General features: G+C 35.2%; 1 protein-coding gene across 9 annotated transcripts in view; it reads left to right on the top strand.

Moving 5' to 3' along the window:
* The first annotated feature begins 555 nt into the window (after positions 1 to 555).
* The window catches only part of nAChRalpha4 (nicotinic acetylcholine receptor alpha4), a 366,112-nt gene continuing 348,729 nt past the window's right edge, over positions 556 to 17,938 (top strand). For 2 of the 9 annotated variants that reach the window (XM_070210821.1, XM_070210822.1), the window contains exons 1-2: positions 559 to 611; positions 15,345 to 15,602. In XM_070210821.1, coding sequence (XP_070066922.1) covers positions 576 to 611; positions 15,345 to 15,602 — 294 coding nt within the window. In that variant the 5' untranslated portion in view covers positions 559 to 575. Of the gene's footprint in view, positions 612 to 828; positions 1,303 to 15,344; positions 15,603 to 17,938 lie in introns of those variants that run through there. The other 7 variants (XM_032440804.2, XR_011417140.1, XM_070210818.1 and 4 more) reach the window with 7 other exon arrangements.

Raw genomic sequence — 17,938 nt, 5'->3', positions numbered from 1 at the left:
CACCTTATTCGCTCCCGTCCCTCTCATTAAACTGAGCGAATCGTGCGGGCAATCGCCAATGCTCTGTCATTGCAACACTCTCGCTCTTTGAGACTAGGTGTCCTTGCCAAACAACGTATCGATATAAGACTACCTAATAAATAAATATCTTCGCTGCCGATAATACCAAATGTAGGAATGCATTCCCAATTTGGTTGTTTTTACAATCAATCTGTGTCAAATATAGATTTCCTAGCTCCCAAATACCGTAGTTATAAAATTGCAAGTCTTTGGTACAAACATAGGTATGAATGTATGTAATTGCATTTATATTCTAAGAGTTATAGCCAAAAATACAACCTCCTCACTCGTTATGACTAACAAAACCAAAATTAGTTAATATTAAACAGGTCATTTTTGTAATTGTCTCGATATTTATTTTTTATTTTTTTCTTTAATCCTTAAGAAATAAAAGTTTTTCATTGTGCGCATGTGCACAAAACATGAATGCAACCGCAATCCCATGGTGGGGTAGTTTTCGTACGATTCCTGAATTTATTTATGTTGCATTATGTAAAAATATAAGTATTTTTTATATGTCACAATTGTCACAATTTTTACGTCGTTTGCACGTAAGTCGGTATAAGTACTCAGATATTGTTTTAAAATAAAAGCTATCGTATTTAAAAATATACCTTGCAAATAAATTTTAATTCTGAAAATATATTTGTAATATGTTTATAATAACAAAAGAAATATTTAAAAAATACGTTTTTAATACCAATCGATTTTTTTAATTCGATAAAAGAATGTGATTATAATTCAAAATTTTGAAACCTAATGTCTGCTATCACTTAATGGTAGCAGCTGTTTTGGGGGTTGCTATTTTGCACTCTTTGAATTTTTACTTTAGAGAAAAGCAAGTTGTGATTACCTGCATACGTCTCACAGTTCTCTGAAATTATTCATTCAGCTTGGTTATCTACTCATAACGGGTTAAAGTGTTTACAATAACATAAAGGTTTTTAAATGTTATATAAATTTTAAGAGCAATATATAAATTGGAATTTAAGCAAACAACCGAATTTGTTCAAATTCTCTTATATTTTAGAAAAAGTGTGAGTGCAATATTTTTATATTCGTCAATGTATGTATCTACAACTACTAGCATATAAAATGTGAAATAATTATATAAAAAGTTTATAAAATAAAAAGAAACAAGAAAATGTTTTCTATATACTGTTAAATTAACAGTTATACACTCCCAGGCAACGTAAACACATACAAAACAACACTTGAAAATATACATTTGTATATACATACGTAAGTACTTGTATAGGGACTTTTATCCTTGCATAGTTATTAATATAAAAATCGGTTCAATACATGTGATATATACATTAGACTTTTTATTTTGCCTGGGCTCTGTAATTTTGGCAGGTGCTGTAAAATATTTTTTACTAAGTGAAGCAGTACTCTCGCTTAATAATTCTGACCTGAGCTGGGAAGGTAAACTCTTTACCTAGATTGTTCCTTCTACCCAAAGTAATAGTACACACACAGTCAATGTGAATATCCGTTTCGTCTTCCTTCAATCAAAGGCTGCAGATGATATTTTACTGCGTGGTGCCTTGATAAGCAGGCGACCAGTCAGCTCAAATAATCTCTTCTTCTTTGAATCCGCCAGAAAAATTTTGGGCCAATTAGAGCAGCTATCGAACCGGCTTTTCCGAGCTCGCTCTCTATTCGTTGCCGAAGATACCGCAGTTACAGTGGCCCAACTGAGTGTTACTTGTGGAGACAATTCCAACAGTCTACTACAGATTTCGAGGTTATTCCTCGTAAGGAGAGTTCGAGTTGGAGTTAAGCTATCCGTGAAGATATTATTGATTGTTTCTCTCAGACCCCTTTCAAGTTTTAGTCTGTAACAACTTTCAAAGGCATGAGTCTCTGTTTGGGATCAGTCAGTTCACCGCTGTCGGCTTACTGGCTGTTAGGATTGCCAGGCCAGGCATTCAATTAGATAAAAACTATAATGTTTCAACGTGTTTTAATGGACATTTATACATATATTATATTTTATAAATTAAAAGCTAAATAATAATAATGTAATATTATAGTTAAATATTAAGTGGATTCATTCGAACAAAAAAATCAACATTCATCGTATACATTACATTAAATCTGATCGTTGAAATAATTTTTCTTTGTTTATTTTTGGCGTTGGTATTTTATACGCTGAACCTATTAGTAATGGTTAATAATAATAATAATTAAGTGGATTCATTCGAACAAAAAAATCAACATTCATCGTATACATTACATTAAATCTGATCGTTGAAATAATTTTTCTTTGTTTATTTTTGGCGTTGGTATTTTATACGCTGAACCTATTAGTAATGGTTAATAAGGGTTATGTTCATGCATACGTATGTAACAGGCAGCAGCATAATTAGCCGAGTCGATCTAGCCATGTTCGTCTGCCTGTCTGTCCGTCTGGATTGTTTGGTGCAGTTGTAAGTTTTGTCCGATTTACCTCAAATTAATTTTCAGAGCTCTACATAAGAACTTAATGAAAACGTGTTTAAACGATTTTTGAAATTCCACCCGCATGTATGAAAAAGTTTAAAAACCTTGATATAAATCTTTTATGCGTCCCATCCGATCGGCCTTAAACATAATTTCAAAAATCTTTGTTCAAATTCAATGCAGGGGTATTTCATACTTTTTCAAAAATGTGTTCCTTCTTGGTGGAAATGGGGGTCAGAGGTTTAATGGGTGACGTTTCGCCCGCAAATTCATTTCCAAGGATCTATATGTAAAATCATTTGAAACGTGTTTCACTTTTTTCGCAAAATCTAAACTTCTTCGGTAGAAATGCGATTAAAAAATTTTTTTGGCGAAGTTTAAAGTGGTGTCCGATTTCATTCATACTTATTTTCAAAGAGCTCTGTAAGAACTTAATGAATACGAGTTTCAGCAATTTGGGAAATTTCACCCACAAAAAATGTTTGCATGAAACTTTCTTGCTAATTATCGGATCGGCGTCAAACTCATTTTCAAAGATCTTTGCTCAAATTCGCTTCAGGGTTGTTTCGCACTTTTTGGAAAATCCATCGCTTCTTGGTGGAAATGGGTGATTTGGTAGGTGACATTTCGCGCTTAAGCTAATTTCCAATGATCCATAAGAAAAATCATTTGAGACCTGTTTTACAATTTTCGTAGAATCAAAGCATTCTCGGTAAAAAGTGCAATTCAATGTTTGAAGTTTAATGTTTGGTAATGTTTTAATTTATTTCCGATTTCCTTCAAATTATTTTGACAGCTATACATACAAACTAAATGAATACGTGTTTCTACGACTTGGGAAATTCCACCCGCAACAGTGGTAAATTGGCGGAACACTTTTGAATGCAAGTTATTTATTTATCGTCCGATTAGATTCAAAATCGTTTTCAAAGCTTTTCAAGAGCATTTATCTTATACGTGTCACTGGCAAGGCCGGGCTATACCCGCTAGTCGTTTATTAGGGAAGGAAGGAAAGCAGTTTTGAACACACAAAATGCTAATAATTTTCCAAACTTTATAAGCAATTCGTGTATTATGTATATATATATCCTTAGCTTTATAATCGTTTATCAGATCACTCAACTTTTCGTTCCATTCAGAAAATACGCCGATACGACGAACTTTCGCCGCACATATTTTTAAATCGGATATTGTGTCGGTGATTAAAACGATCCTGCTAACCACTGTTTGCCCTAAACTCTGTTATGTTCATAGCTTTGGCAAAAATCAAAGCTTTTTTTTTAAAAAACTTTGTTATGTTCTAAGTTTTGGCAAAAATCTAAGCTTTTTCTTTAAATAACTCTGATGACATTGTGTAAACCACAAGAGTAAAGACTTTTCTGGGTATTCGGCATGTTTCTGGCGCTCCAGTTTACTACAAAAGGATGTTTACAGAATAAAAACTTTTTTGGGTATAAACGATGTTATTGTCGATGGAGTTATTTGCCACCTCGATTTTTTTTGTTCAATTATCAATGTCTGACATAATGCAATGTTTTTGCTAGGTTGATAACGTCTTATGCGTACGTTTTTGTGCTATTAAAGGCGGTATAGCGCTCTGCAACAGTGATTTACCGACAAAAAATTTACAACCAAATTTCAATTTATAAGATGTTCAATATTCTAAGCGTTGCGAAGGACCAAAATGTACGGAGTCTTTACAAATTAACGAATATTTTTTAAAGGGACAGCATTTTTTACGAATTATTGAGACGAATTATCGGGATTCGACTGTACAATCACGTCAAATGCGATTTTTATAATTATAGTGCATTGCAAAATTAAGTAATATTTCTATTCGAGCGAACGGTCTTTAAACATATCTCTCGAGCGTCGTTAGTTTAATGCAGTATGCACTGACATTACTAAAGCTTTCAATAGGGCACGTCAGGTCGTTTTCGTTAAGAAAATCGTTATTATCACGTACGTATCAACAAAAATTTGTCCGCACCTTATATTGCATCTTCTAGGGTACCTCAGGGAAGTTTTCTTGGTTCGCTTCTATTTAAATTGTTTATTATTCATACAGGGAGTTGCTTCCGTACGTCCGATTGTCTCTTATTTGCCGATGACCTTAAAATATTCAAATGCATTTTGGCTCAGCATTATCATCAAATTTAGCAAATATATTTATGCCATTTTTTCATCCGATTTCATTAATGGGCAAGAACTTACTCGTTAATCAGAATGAGTAATTTTTTACTGTAAGTTCTTATTCATTCAGGATATAAATATACATTATGTCTACGGCGTATGCGATGTCTGGATTTGATAGGTGCAATTCAACCCAGTTTAAAGACCCCCAAATATAATTGAAAGACTGCAAAAACGGTTTAAAAATTTAATTTACATTTCCTTAACTTTACTGACCCTGTTACCACTATACAGAGATAGGCGTCGATTACTATATTTATTATCTGTGGAAGATAGAAGAGTGATAGCAGCGTTACTTTTTTATACCCTAAACCCATTAAAAATGGGTATAAGGGTATATTGTATTTGTGCAAAATCCAAATGTATGTAACAGGCAGAAGAAAGCTTCTCCGACCCCATAAAGCATATATATTCTTGATAAGCATCAATAGCCGTGTCCGTCTGTCTGTCCGTCCGCCCGCCCGTCCGTCCGTCCGTCCGTCCGTATGTATGAACGCAAGGATCTCAGAACCTATAAGAGCTAGAAACTTGAAATTCTAAAGTAGAATATATACATATATATATTTGATGTTGGAAGAAGAGGGTACTTTTTTTAAATAATTTAATTTAATTGTTATGCAAGCAAAGAGTCTATGAACAGATCATTAAACTTTTATAACAATCTACCAACTAAAATGCATTTCAATGTTTCTGCCCATATTATTAAACAATATAAACATAAGCTTAAAGCATTTTTTCTTTAAAACAAATTAATTAATTAATATTTTCTTTAAGTTTCATATTTTCTATTTAATTAGTTATTTAAGATAATATTTAATTTAAGATAAGCTGAAAGCTATCAGCATTGGGTAATAAATAAATAAATTAGATTTTTGAAATTTTTAACGATAATGATCAATATCTTGAACAAATCGTGGTTTTAAAAGAAAAAATAAAAACTTTGTGATGTTGCTGCTTGAATAGTATATATAAATATACTAGCGGGTATAGCCCGGCCTTGCCCGTGGCATGTATAAAATAAATGTTCTCGAAAAGCTTTAAAAATGATTTTGAACCTGATTGGACAGTCAATCAATAATTGGAATGACACCCCTTTTCACCAAAAAGGGATGGATTTTCCAAGAAAGGGATGGATTTAGCAAAATAGTTTCATGCAAACATTTTTTTTTAATTAACGACCGTCGTGGGTGGAATTTTCCAAAACGCTGAAACACATATTCATGAAGTTCTTATGGAGCGCTTTGAAAATAAGTTTGAAGCAACACGGACACCAGTTAAAACTTCGCACAGAAAATCATTGAATTGCTCTTCTGCGAAGAGAGTTAAAATTTATCGAAACACATGATTTTTTATATAGATCCTTGCAAATGAATTTGAGCGCGAAACGTCCACCAAATTTTTGACCCCCAAGAACTAAGATTTTTAAAATTCAGTTTAAGGCCGATCGGATGATACGCTTAAAAGATTCATACAAACGTGTTTGATTTTTCCATACTTGCGGGTGGAATTCAACAATCGCTTATACATGTATTATGTTCTTATGTAGAGCTCTGAAAAAAATTTGAGGTGAATCGGTCAAAACTTACAAATGCACCAAAACATCTTAGAATCGCATTTCTACCGAGGATGCTTTTATTCTGCAAAGAGTGTGAAACACGTCCCAAATTAATTTTTCATTTAGATCCTTGAATATGAATTTTAGCGCGAAACGTCATCCATCATATCTTTGACCCCCATTTCCACCAAGGAGGAAATAACAAGTCTTCTGACCTGACTCCTGATGTGTCAGATCACGGCAGTGGTCTCAAAATGGGCGAACAATAAAAACAATTTCCGCAAAAACAAAAACCGCAACGAAAAGAATAAGCGTTAAAAAATTCGCATCGATACAGAAGCAAATATATTATACAAACAATCAAAGAGAAACGAGCTTTCCGCCCAAATAACAAGGCGCGGCTCCAATGCTCAGCGAGGTATCCCTGACGTACACTTTAAAACTTGCTTAAAACATCAGGTTGTGCTAGGGGAAGTGTGTTTTCTATGGAGAAAAAATAGATTTGTTCGGGGAAAAGACGTCACAATATAAATTTTACGAATACCAAATACCTTTTCGTAGATATTAAAGCTGTCGTAAGTTCAGATAATGTAAACGCAATTCATTGTTACTTCCCTAATGTCGCCTTACCCAACGAGTTTGTAAAGAAGTAATAAGGTGGGCCTTAACTGGAAAATTTGATGCAAAATACAACAAGCACCCGACGAAACAAGAACCTAGCTAACCTCAATTGAACAATAAATATACAGAGAAGTACAAAATACTTGATGCAAGATATCGAGGTTGCAAACACAAGTAGGAAAGACAACACCCAGCTGTCTATAGGTACTTCTGCCGCTGCCGAAAATTCAGAGAAACCTTCAGAATATTTTCTATAAGAACCAACAACAACCATAATCAAAACAAACAAGATAACAATGCAAAAAGCACACCGTAAATAATGTCATTGCTATGCCTTTTTGGTTTGAGGCTACAGCCTATGATATTAGCTTCTTCACTCTTTTAACTCATGGTTGTACTGCTTCGCAAAGTCACAAAGTCATGTCTTCTTCTCATCCACTCGCTTTCAACTTGCAAGCAACCCGTCAGATTTTTATAATTTTTCATTTTTTGACCAGCAAGGCACCCTTCCTCAAAAAAGGGTATTTTAACTATTGATCCGTGCTGTAACCAAAAAGACTGACCTTGTTATATAAAATTTTTGATCCCATGTCTGAGAAAAATATAATTTCGTATTAAATGTGCAACTTTTAGTACAAGCATATTGTATCCCATTTCTATAAATAAGTGTATCAAAACCTCGACGCACCAAATACTTGTTGGTATGTGTGCCTCAACTCACACATTTCGGTGAAAAGTAACATGTATGTAGCCAAAAGAATTTAAGAAGATTGCAAGATACTGTTGTGATCGTTGCGTACAGAAAGCTTATACATTTTTATATAAATTCATTATTATAAAAGACCCTATTAAAAATGAATTAAAATGTATATAATAAAAGTTGGAAGATATTCTAAGCAACACAAGAAATGAAATTATATGAAATGGGACGTCATAATATATGATTTTAGTGCGCGGTGTTGCGTAACCCTTCAATTTGGATGTCATGGCCTGCTGGCATTCGAATTTTCTATCTATTTGCGCCGACTTGGTTCTGCAAGTAGCCAAATTGGGTTGTTGATGTTTCTACGCGCTGCCTTGTAGGAACGATAGAGAAACGGGCAACAAACACAGTGGCATACAAATTTCAAAGATCGAAACAGACGACGAAGAAAATGGGGTTTCATGCGCACTGTTGTTGTTGTGCAGCTGATTTGTTGCTGCTTGCTATGCTGAATGAGCATTATTTATTTTGTTTTGTGTTTGATTTTGCTTTTTTGATTTTTTATCAATCAATTTCCAAACACTTACCATTTCATCACCAGAGGAAATGTTACACATTGACATTTTCTCGACCAATAAGAAATAAAAATCTTAACATGCATTTTCTAAGTATGGGATAACGCAATCCATAAGGTCGTGTACCATTGAGGACGTGAAGACGCCATATATGATACTAATGAACTTGATTCAGATAACAATGTGCCTGCATTATTATTTGAGACCAACTCTTGAATCCTCTTGGGTTTAACATTGCCATTGGCCCTTCTCCGTAGCACATCGAATGGCCAAGTTGAGGGGTTTCATCGTACTCTTCTACAAATAGATAGATGTTAATAAAGCTACGCAGGTGAATCAAGCAATCGATTATCTTCCAGGCTACGGCGGAGTACAATAAATCGGTGCACTCCATTGCAAATATAAAAACTTTAGACGTCCCCTTCTCTGCGAGACTTCAATTAGACACCAGACACAAATCCCAGAGTGGTAAAAGTCTGAATTTATTGGGGACAGCCTTACAGGTGACCGCCGGCGTACTCAATAAACGCACACTGTCAGCCATTTATTAAAAGTTACATGAATACAACACGGAAATAAGTAATTTAGTGCTAACGATCCCTCTATCGAAGTACACTTTATAAAATCCAGCATTGTTGACCACACCGACCTAGAATACATCCAACACACAGAAATGACTTTCACTAGTATCACTAACCAAACAAAATATAGACTGGACAGGCTAAACGTCCATTGGGGGCAAAAAATTAGAAGACATCTGGTCCAAAATCGCGAGCTCACGAGTCTTATTCGCTAACTCTACAGGAAACTGCTCTGGCTTTCTCTTTTCCATATGATTTGTTCTATAGAATGGCATCGCTGGTTGCTTTTATCTCGCTCCCACTTATTCTCAGTGCTCTTAATGATCTCTTTTCATGTTAAGGGATCGTTTAAGTGTGTGCATGTATGTGAATTTCGGCACAAGCAAAAATGCGCAGAAATTCAATATTTACAAAAGTCGGTGGCATTTCTACCTTCTTGAAGGCACGCGTTATATGAAATAAAGAAAGGGTTTGCCCCATCGATGCGAAATTCTTGCATTTTACTCGTTGATTTGGTAACGGTACCTGAGCATGTGTGCATTTATGATTCTTTGAACTTGCTATATTTACGCAGACTTGCATATTTTGTATATGAATAGAACAATTTATGCGTTTGCGTGACTGTTGCTTGACTGACTGCCTGTCCGATGCATATTTGACAAGGTATTTGGATTTCTGATTTTGGCTTCTACACACAGACACAAATACAAATGTGTATGAATGAGCAGATCATGGGCGCAAAAGGAAATTTCATTATTGGCACCGACCCCTTAAAGTATATATATTCTTGATCAGCATCATTAGCCGAATCGATCTAGCCATTTCCATCTGTCTGTCTGTCCGTACGACCGACCGTCCGTTTCCAAGCAATCAGTAAAAATCTATATCGACATCCTTTTTTTTGAGCAAATTGGGTGAATATTAAGAGGTAAAGTCACCAAATATGTTGCTTCTACAATATTAGATATAATTACATAAACCAATACGCGTAGCTCAAAAAAAATATTACTTTATTTAGACCACGCTGGCTTATTGGAATTTACAGTTTGTACACGATGCAACTTGACGGTTCAACGTCTTCAGTAAAACTCCACTTCTATAATTTTGTCAACGCTTAGCAAACCTCGGCTGAGGGCTCGAGATCATGAGCTCGCTCTCTTTAAACAATACTCTCGTTCTTTAATGAGTTTCTAGAATATTCTAAGAGCCTGAATTTGAGCTGCGTTGGCAAATTGGGCATTTGGTGGAAATAACGATTGTCCCACGCCAGAATTGTTATTTTCAAATTGGGGTGTCTCATGTTACATACGTGGTGCGCTTAGTTGCTAGGGCTGATGTGTAAGGGGTTGGCCATAGGTGCTGTGGACATATGTTATATATGCTGTATTAGGATACATGAGTGTATGTATACTTATAGTATATGTTGGGGGAGTGGTACATATGTCACTTCCCCATCCCTAAGAAATAAGCCTGTCCCTAGGTGGACATTTTCGGGTATAATGTTCGATTATTGCTAATTATAATATTATCGGTTTCATTTAAGTGGCTGTTATAATATTTTCATGTGTTTGTATATTTATTGGTTCTGCAATTTGTAATTCTTATTTTTATATCCTGAACCCATTCAAAATGGGTATAAGGCTATATTGTATTTGTGCAAAATCCAAATGTATGTAACAGGCAGAAGAAAGCATCTCCGACCCCATAAAGTATATATATTCTTGATCAGCATCAATAGCCCAGTCGATCTAGCCATGTCCGCCTGTCTTTATGTCCGTATAAATGAACGCAAGGATCTCAAAACCTATAAGGGCTACAGACTTGAAATTTTAGATGTAGATGCTCCTAGTGCCCGCGCAGATCGAGTTTGTTTCCGATAATCGATAACTTACTCCATTTCCAAGCAATTCATAAAAATCGATATCGATATCCTGTTTTTTGGGCAATTTTGGTAAATAACAAGAGCTAGAATCGCCAAACTTGACATATAACTTATAAAATAGAATATATATATGCATTTGATGTTGGAAGAGGAGGATTCAGGGTATCCCCTAGTCGGGAGCTCCCGACTAGAACCTCTTACTTGTTGTTTTTTATATTTGACAAGTATTCATTGGGGTAATGCTTTGAACTTATAGATAATATACAATATTATAACGCTTATAATTATACAAAGTATTGTTACTTTTACAATTTGGAAGGTGTTGTACATTTTTGTAAGTTCTTTTACGATTTCTTCTTCTACTATTATTTCTCTATTGATGCAAATCTGTCTCAAAAGTGTTTTGGGTAGGTTCTAAGTAATGAGCATATTTGGCTCGATGTAATTGATTTCAAAATTTGTTCTTGTTTTTGTATAGCTACATTCGGTTGTGGCTTGATTCAAAATTCCTGTTATGAATTTATTTGTAATTAATTCTTTTGTGTTTGCCGTGTACGCTTGTTTGTTTTGTATGAAGTATTTGTCATGGATGACTTCTGTTAATATATTATTATCGTTATCTCAAAGATTGGTGTTTTGATGATCTCTCGTGGAATATGGGAAATGATTAAAATTTCGTTGGTGTCTGTTTTTAACCACGTCGAAGTTTTGATACTTAATAGTTTTTCCAAATTAACATGCTGTAAAGTGTCATGTTTTAGTAATTTTTTTCATTTCTCTTTTTAATTTTTCTTTTAAGTATCTTATCTGTAGGTATGTCTCATATTCTTCGGCTTGTTTTATTATTTTGTTATAAGTTTGTTCTGTTTTACTTATATTTAGAGACAGATAATGGTATTCATAGTTTACGGGTAAGTGTATTACTCCTGTCTTAAAGATTAAGTGGTCATTTTTAGATTGGGTTGGATTGATTTCTAAGCTTTGTGGTTGGACTTCTCGGATGAAGGTGCTTATTAGCAAAAATAATAAATATTCTGTCAGTTTAAGTTGGGCTTTCTTGGCCATTTGATCTGGAATTATCGTATTTGCGTATTTGCTTCTTGAATGGGGTTGTAGTTTTAGGTCTGACTAGGGGTGATTCTTTAAATCTAGTGTCTATTTCAACCTGTTGGCGTTTTTTGTTTAAATTTGCTATTTTATTATGTTTATTTTTTTGGGTATTATATGCGGGTGTTCCGGCATATATGGAGATATTGGCTGGTGTTCTACCAGTTGTATTATGGTTTGTCTTATGATTATACGTATAAAGTATCGTTTCAAATTTTGTTAATTTATTTACTGGATCGGATTTGCTGTTGGATTGGATGTTGCTGTTATTCTTAACTTCTCCCAAAGTGTTTTGTGAAATCTCTCAATATCAGAAATTCCATTTTTACTAGTAGTTATAGTTATTTGGACCTTTTCGGACTGTAACCATAGTTGGAGTGCTACGCACATGAATGCTGAATCTTTATCTGCATTGATTTATATTGGTTTACCCATTAGGTTGAAAAATGACTATCCTAAATATTTGTTTGCATTCATCTCTTTGGGTATGATCCAAATTGGCGAACAGTAAGGGGATTTCGACTTGCGAATTATCCCTTGTTTGATCATATCATTGATCTGGTCGAATGTTTGGGCACAGACGTATGGTTTTTTATAAGCCGGATCTTCATGTCTGGTTTGGATGACATGTTTAACCGTACTTGTGAAGTGAAGGAATTTTAACCTTCTCGGTATTGAATATCACCAAATTCATGTAAGATTTTTGTTAGTTTACCTTCCTCCTCATCGTTTAGATGATCGGGGTACTCAATTCTTGACTCATTCGCCGGCAATTCGCTTTTCGAATTGTCTTGCATGGTAAATGTATACTCATTTATCCGTATGGTTTTATCTTTGTAGCCTATTAGGGCTTGAAAGAAAGAAAGAAGTCTCTACTTAATAATACGTCATAATTTTGTGAAAAATTATGTAAATAAAATTTCTGATTAGTGGGGCAAAGTTTGCTGGGTTTCTCTTTGAGCTACCTGTTTTAATTTTGAAACTGTCGTTATATTATGACGAGCCAACGTCATGAATAACCTATCGGCAACTTCCTCATAATAACGTCTTTGACTGTGTTCTTTAATGCATTTGTATACAACATAGTATTCATCTGATTATCTTCTAGTATTAACTTATTAGATATGACAAATGACTTATATTCTAGTTCTTCTAAAAACTTACGAATACTTCCGGTAAATGCTGTATTGTAGATTATTGTTAAGAGCTATTCGCATGGCGTTTGCGTTTTGAACCTTGAGATGAGCGCCGACCTCAATTCGGTCCAGGTGTTGGCAGTGGATAACTGCATGACACTCTGCGCGTCTCTTCCTATTTGTATTTTAATGGCTTCGAACAGAACGCTGTGTTGGCGAATTCCCTCGTTGGGTATAGCTTCATGAAGAAGTCGATGCGTCTAGTCCTAGCTAAAACCACGGCGGTCGCTAGGAGACTTACCGATGACGTTTTTAATAGTGCGCTATGCAAAAAAAGTCGTTGTGATCTGCCATTATGCACATAATCTACGCTATCCAAGACTTTACGATGAAGCAATTCATGATGAGGTTTGTTGAATATGGCATAGCGATGGCTTTGCAACTCCTCGTTATATGCCGCTTATAGCACTATCTATTAAACTCCTGAAAGCACTGCAAGGCTGTTAATTCTTTACATTTTGAGTTTGCCTTTAACCCATGTGTGCTTGTTACAGCTAAGCTAGCTTTCTTTAATTAGTTTCGTTGGGTCGAGAAACATTCCGCCAAACTTCTCGATTAGAAAAGTTCATACCTCTATTTATTAAAAACCGCGATAACAATGGCCACGAAGGTAATTTTTTGCAATCCCATTTGCTTTCCCACTTAGCAAGTTTCTCATTATAAAATTTGCTGCAAATCAAATGAAAAACTAGCACGTCGAAAGTGAACAATAATTGCCTTGCTTACATATAGGTAAGGTAGTAGTCATAGGGACCGATGGTAGTAAACACCCGATAATTCCAAGCAGTCAATGGTTCCCAAAGAAACGACAGCTAAAGCGCATCGCAAATTTATTAACTTCGACAAGCATAGCCAACTGGTACACTCGGTGTACTTTGAGCCCCTCGACTTCCTACGTGACGATGCAGCCTTACTCAAAGAAGACGCCTTTGACGTTTGTCGACGATAAAGCCTGAGGACACAACTAGGCTTGGCAAAACAACACCTAAGTAACTGTGTTGTAATAAAAATATATGCTATTTTTTATTCAATACAATAAACATGTACATAAACAAGTAAGAGGTTCTAGTCAGTAGCTCCCGACTGAGTAATACCCTGAACCCTCTTATTTCAACACCAAGTAAATTTTATATAAAGTACCCTTGGCAGGGTTCGAACTCGCAACTGACCGCATTACATGCTGTCGACTCTACTCAACAGCTGCACCAGCAAAAAAAAATGCTTTCCTCGGTAGGACTCGCGCTCGCGACAGACTGCACCACTTGCTATGCCTCTACTGAGCAGCCAAGCCAATAATTAAGTACTTATGATAAAAAAAGGAACTAAAATAGCATTACAAAAGTCGCAATTACCATGCTGTTAGAATGCGAAGCAGAAATTCTTAAAGATGCTGCTCTATTCAATTGCGCAGTTGCATATAACTTTGGTTTTTTCTTAACCGATCTTTCTGAAATTTTCTAGAGTATATCTTATTGTACCATAGAATATTTGTGTATACTGAAAAAGTAAATTGCATTTAAATGGTGGCTTAAATTGGTTGGCAATAAAAGTTGGGTTATTAACTTGATTTATAGCTCTAGGGTGGTAGCGGGGAGGTGGCGATAGGTATAAAATGAAAGATACTTGACAAATATATAATATTTTAGAAGCAACATATCATTTTTGGTGACTCTAGCTCTTGTTATTTACCGAAATTGCCAAAAAAAAAAAAAAAAAACAGGGTATCGATTTCGTTTTGTATCGATTGATTGGAAACGGAGTAAGTTATCGATTATCGGAACAAACTCGATCTACGCAGGCACTAGGAGCACCCAAATCTAAAATTTCAAGTCTCTAGCTCTTATAGGTTCTGAGATCCTTGCGTTCATACATACGGACGGATGGACGGACAGACAGACGGACATGGCTAGATCGACTCGGCTATTGATGCTGATCAAGAATATATTTACTTTATTGGGTCGGAGACGCTTCCTTATGACTGTTACATACATTTGCACAAAACCATTATACCTTTTTTTTTGCATTTTCGATGGGTTCAGGTTAAAAAAAGATTGTTATATATCGTGCCTTTTTCAAGAGCTGTCAAACTGTAAATGAATACATATATAAGTTTGATTCTTAAGGTTTTTCTTATATTCATGCTGCGCAACCACTGAATTTGATCGGCTGGTTAAAAATAAATGTAGTACGAATGTGTTTCGCGATATTCCCACACATACAGCTCTTAATATTGGCCTGTGCGTCGATTACCTCACACTCAATCAGTCAGCACATCCTGTTTAAAGAAATAGCTTCAATAAAAGCGAATTAGTTCAAAAATATGTAAATAATTTATTTTTTATATTTAATAATTTAATTACATACACATAAATGTGTATACATACTTTAATTATGATATACCTTTTACACATTTTCATTTATAGGTAATCCTCAAAAAAAGAAATATTTGTAAAAAAGAAAATAAAAAAAGTTTTTCAACGATGTTAACATCTCAAGAAAGTGTAAAGGCTTGGATACTATCAGCTCTTATGGTACATGGAGCAGTTGCAGGCAATCCCGACGCTAAGCGACTTTACGATGATCTTTTAAGTAACTACAACAAACTGGTTCGACCAGTCGTTAATACTACAGATGTTCTTAAAGTTTGTATAAAACTTAAGCTTTCACAACTGATTGATGTAGTAAGTATTAAATCTAGATATGATATCTTAAATCTATAAAGAAATTGGAATTTGGAAGATAGCTTAATACTATCTGAAAAAAGTGAATGCGAAACTAAATTGTAACGTTCTGGTTTGTGTATATTACAACTTTTTGCTTTGAAATATACTCAACAAATCAGCAGTCGATAGCGTGAGCTGTTGATGTTGGCAAACAAAATATAATTGGGCACGCGACTAACTATCTGTTGTATTCTTTTGCAAAACTGCAAGACTTAAGCATGAGACTTTAAATTTGGAGAGATGGTTGCCCATTAGCACCTGCAGATAAACTTTATTCAAAATCAGCGAAAGGTATTCCATTTTCGCGGTATTGATATAGCCCGGCCTTAATTATATTTTTAGATAAAACGATAAATCCTTTATTATATTTTGATCTTTAATATTATACTTTAATTTTTTCGCTCTTTTGCTAGTATACCAATATAAGTAATATTTACTTATGTTAACTTATATAATATTCTTGAAGCTACATGTTAAGTTTGGTGACTTTTCAATTCTTAGCGATTACTTGGAAACGGGACTATTTATCGTACATCGGAAATAAACTCGCAGTGCGCTGGCACTTGGAGGACCTACGTTCCAAATTTTAGGTCTCTAGAGGTTTTGAGGTTTTTTCCGTAACTTTGGGTTCAGGGTATAAAAACAACAGTGCGCTCTTATTTTCGTCGTCTCCCTGAATATGTGTTTAAGAACTATGTGGACGTGTGTTTGTTGCTGGTTTCTCTGTGGTTCCTAAAATGTAAAGAGTAAAAACAGTAAGAACACAATTTGGGTACTAATTTTGTTAAATACCAAAGGACCATGCCATTCAAATCCAAGGCTTACTTGTCGAATGAAGAGGGTTTTGATTTGGCTGTTAACTTCCAACCTTGTTTCATGCCATTCTTTGTATTGGGTTGAAAAGGCTTTTTGACGTGAGCCTGGAATTGTTGATATACACCGCAGTATATAGGTATGGAGAAAGCAGAATAGCTCGTGATACGAAAGTCTTCATGAACTTCATTATGATAAATTATGCGAAACGAATCGGAGTATTGCCCTGACTGTCGAAAAACTTGGAAGGACCATGTCAAGTCTGCAGCTCAGAGAGAAAAAGGAAAATTGACCGTCACCTTAGACCATGGACCAGACTCAACCCAAATGCCAGGTGCGGCTTCCTCATGCTGAGGCACCGCGTTTGATACCACAATCAGACAAGTCCAAATGACAATCACTAAAACATCACATTGCAAAATTATTCTGCAGATTTCGAATACGAGGTTAGGACAAACCGCAGTTCAAACTGCTAGATTTAATCATATATTGTGAGTAGCCAACAATAGCTTTAAAATTGACAAGGTCCTTTAGTTTGATCTAATCTAAGATTTAAGCAGGAAAGAAAATTAATAATAATGATTTGGTCATATAAGGTAGCAAAGTAACAACTGTGCGTACCACAACTTGGAAGAGAGAACGGGAATTACGTCACTCAGTTACCCTTCGGAAATCCCGATCACACCAATTTGATACTTCAAAATATATCGAATTGGCTCAGTTCCTGAAAACGAAAGTCTTTACTTCTATCTTTGACTTCACACTGTTATCAAGCCTGAAAGCCGAATCATCAAGGACCGTGTGAATTTTTTGTATCCAGCCATTCTGCCCATGACGTCAGCTCAAATTATATCATCTCCCTGAAGATGTAGAAGCACAGTATCCATGTGGTAGTGATATCATAAGGGGCTATATGTCTGTATTTGACGTTCTTGCGGTGCACACACCATAAAGGAGGCGCGCTTATAAATATTTGAGCTACAGAAACCTCTTGAGACAGTCTTTTTTAGCCCAATAAAGTGGACATCAAATTCAAAAGATGTTCAATACTGTATTATTCTATTTATACATCCCATCAAAAACACATCAGAATAATAATTGTATTCATAAAGACACTTAAGTTACGAATATTTCCCTGTCAAAAATAATTCTGTACATATATTTATACGTACAGTTGCTAAGTTAAGGTGTTCCTCATCCCTGTAACTCGCTACAAATACAAGAAGTGGTCGAGAAACGAAATCATCTCGTTGCCGAGTCTGCTGTGGAATTCACTCAATGCTGCCAATTCCTGCGTCTACAGATGCAGGGGCGGGATGTGGACGTATACTACTTAATTTACAAGTTAATCTAAGCGGGGATACTGCCCCTAAATATGATGCAGACCAAGAATATAAATACTTTATTAGTTGGGCGACGCTTTTGCTTGTTAGATACATTTGCACAATATCATTGTACCCTTTTTACCTATTTACAATGGT

Source organism: Drosophila virilis, unplaced genomic scaffold (assembly GCF_030788295.1).
Source record: "Drosophila virilis strain 15010-1051.87 unplaced genomic scaffold, Dvir_AGI_RSII-ME tig00001170, whole genome shotgun sequence".
NCBI classification, from domain to species: domain Eukaryota; kingdom Metazoa; phylum Arthropoda; class Insecta; order Diptera; family Drosophilidae; genus Drosophila; species Drosophila virilis.
The sequence above is the reverse complement of the archived record's forward strand: the minus strand, read 5'-3'. Positions and strand labels throughout refer to the sequence as shown.